This window comes from Nestor notabilis, unplaced genomic scaffold (genome assembly GCF_000696875.1).
Source record: "Nestor notabilis isolate BGI_N333 unplaced genomic scaffold, ASM69687v1 scaffold20755, whole genome shotgun sequence".
Lineage (NCBI taxonomy): Eukaryota > Metazoa > Chordata > Aves > Psittaciformes > Psittacidae > Nestor > Nestor notabilis.
Genome location: NW_009929121.1, coordinates 2,023 through 2,676, shown reverse-complemented (window position 1 = coordinate 2,676; position 654 = coordinate 2,023). Strand labels below are relative to the sequence as shown.

The 654-nt window shown below is 58.3% G+C and overlaps 1 protein-coding gene across 1 annotated transcript in view; it reads left to right on the top strand.

The window, feature by feature from the left end:
- Positions 1-90: 90 nt before the first annotated feature.
- Positions 91-654, top strand: part of LOC104405990 (2'-5'-oligoadenylate synthase-like protein 2) — a gene marked incomplete at its 5' end in the record, with an annotated part of 1,690 nt that continues 1,126 nt past the window's right edge. The window contains 2 exons of the mRNA XM_010014842.1: positions 91-385; positions 465-640. Of these exons, the coding sequence (XP_010013144.1) occupies positions 91-385; positions 465-640 (471 nt within the window). The remainder of the gene's footprint in view (positions 386-464; positions 641-654) is intronic.

Here is a 654-nt window from a genome sequence, read left to right as displayed (position 1 = left end):
TCAGGAATGGCAGCTCCAGGAATGGTGGCAAGCAATCCCCGTGCTTAGGGACAGCAGTGCTGAGCAGGCAGGGTGTCTGTCTTTCTGCAGGGTGGCTCAGCTGGCAAGGGCACAGCTTTGCAGAACAACTCTGATGCCGACGTGGTGCTCTTCCTTAGTTGCTTCTCCAGCTACGAGCAGCAGAAGCAAAAGAGGAGGCATATCCTGGATTTGATTGAGAAGAGACTGCACACCTGCAGGCAGAGCCTGACGTTCACCGTGAACATCAGTGAGCCCCGTTACAAGGGTCCTGGTAGTACACCGCGCTCCCTCAGCCTCACTCTCTGCTCCAAGGACACCTTGGAGTCCATCGAGGTGGATATCCTGCCTGCCTACGATGCCTTGGGTAAGGACTGCAGGCTGCTGTGGGGCCGGGCTGCAGTGTCAGCACCAGAACGGCTCTCACTCTCTTTCTCGCCCCACAGGGCAGTTGAGCCAGGACGCCCCACCAGATGTGAGTGTGTACATAGGGCTCCTGGAAGCCAGCAGTGACCCCGGGGAGTTCTCCCCCTGCTTCACTGAGCTGCAGAAAAAGTTTGTGAAGCGCTGCCCTGCCAAGCTGAAGAATCTCCTGCGCCTGGTGAAGCACTGGTACAAGGAGGTGAGGGGCTGCCC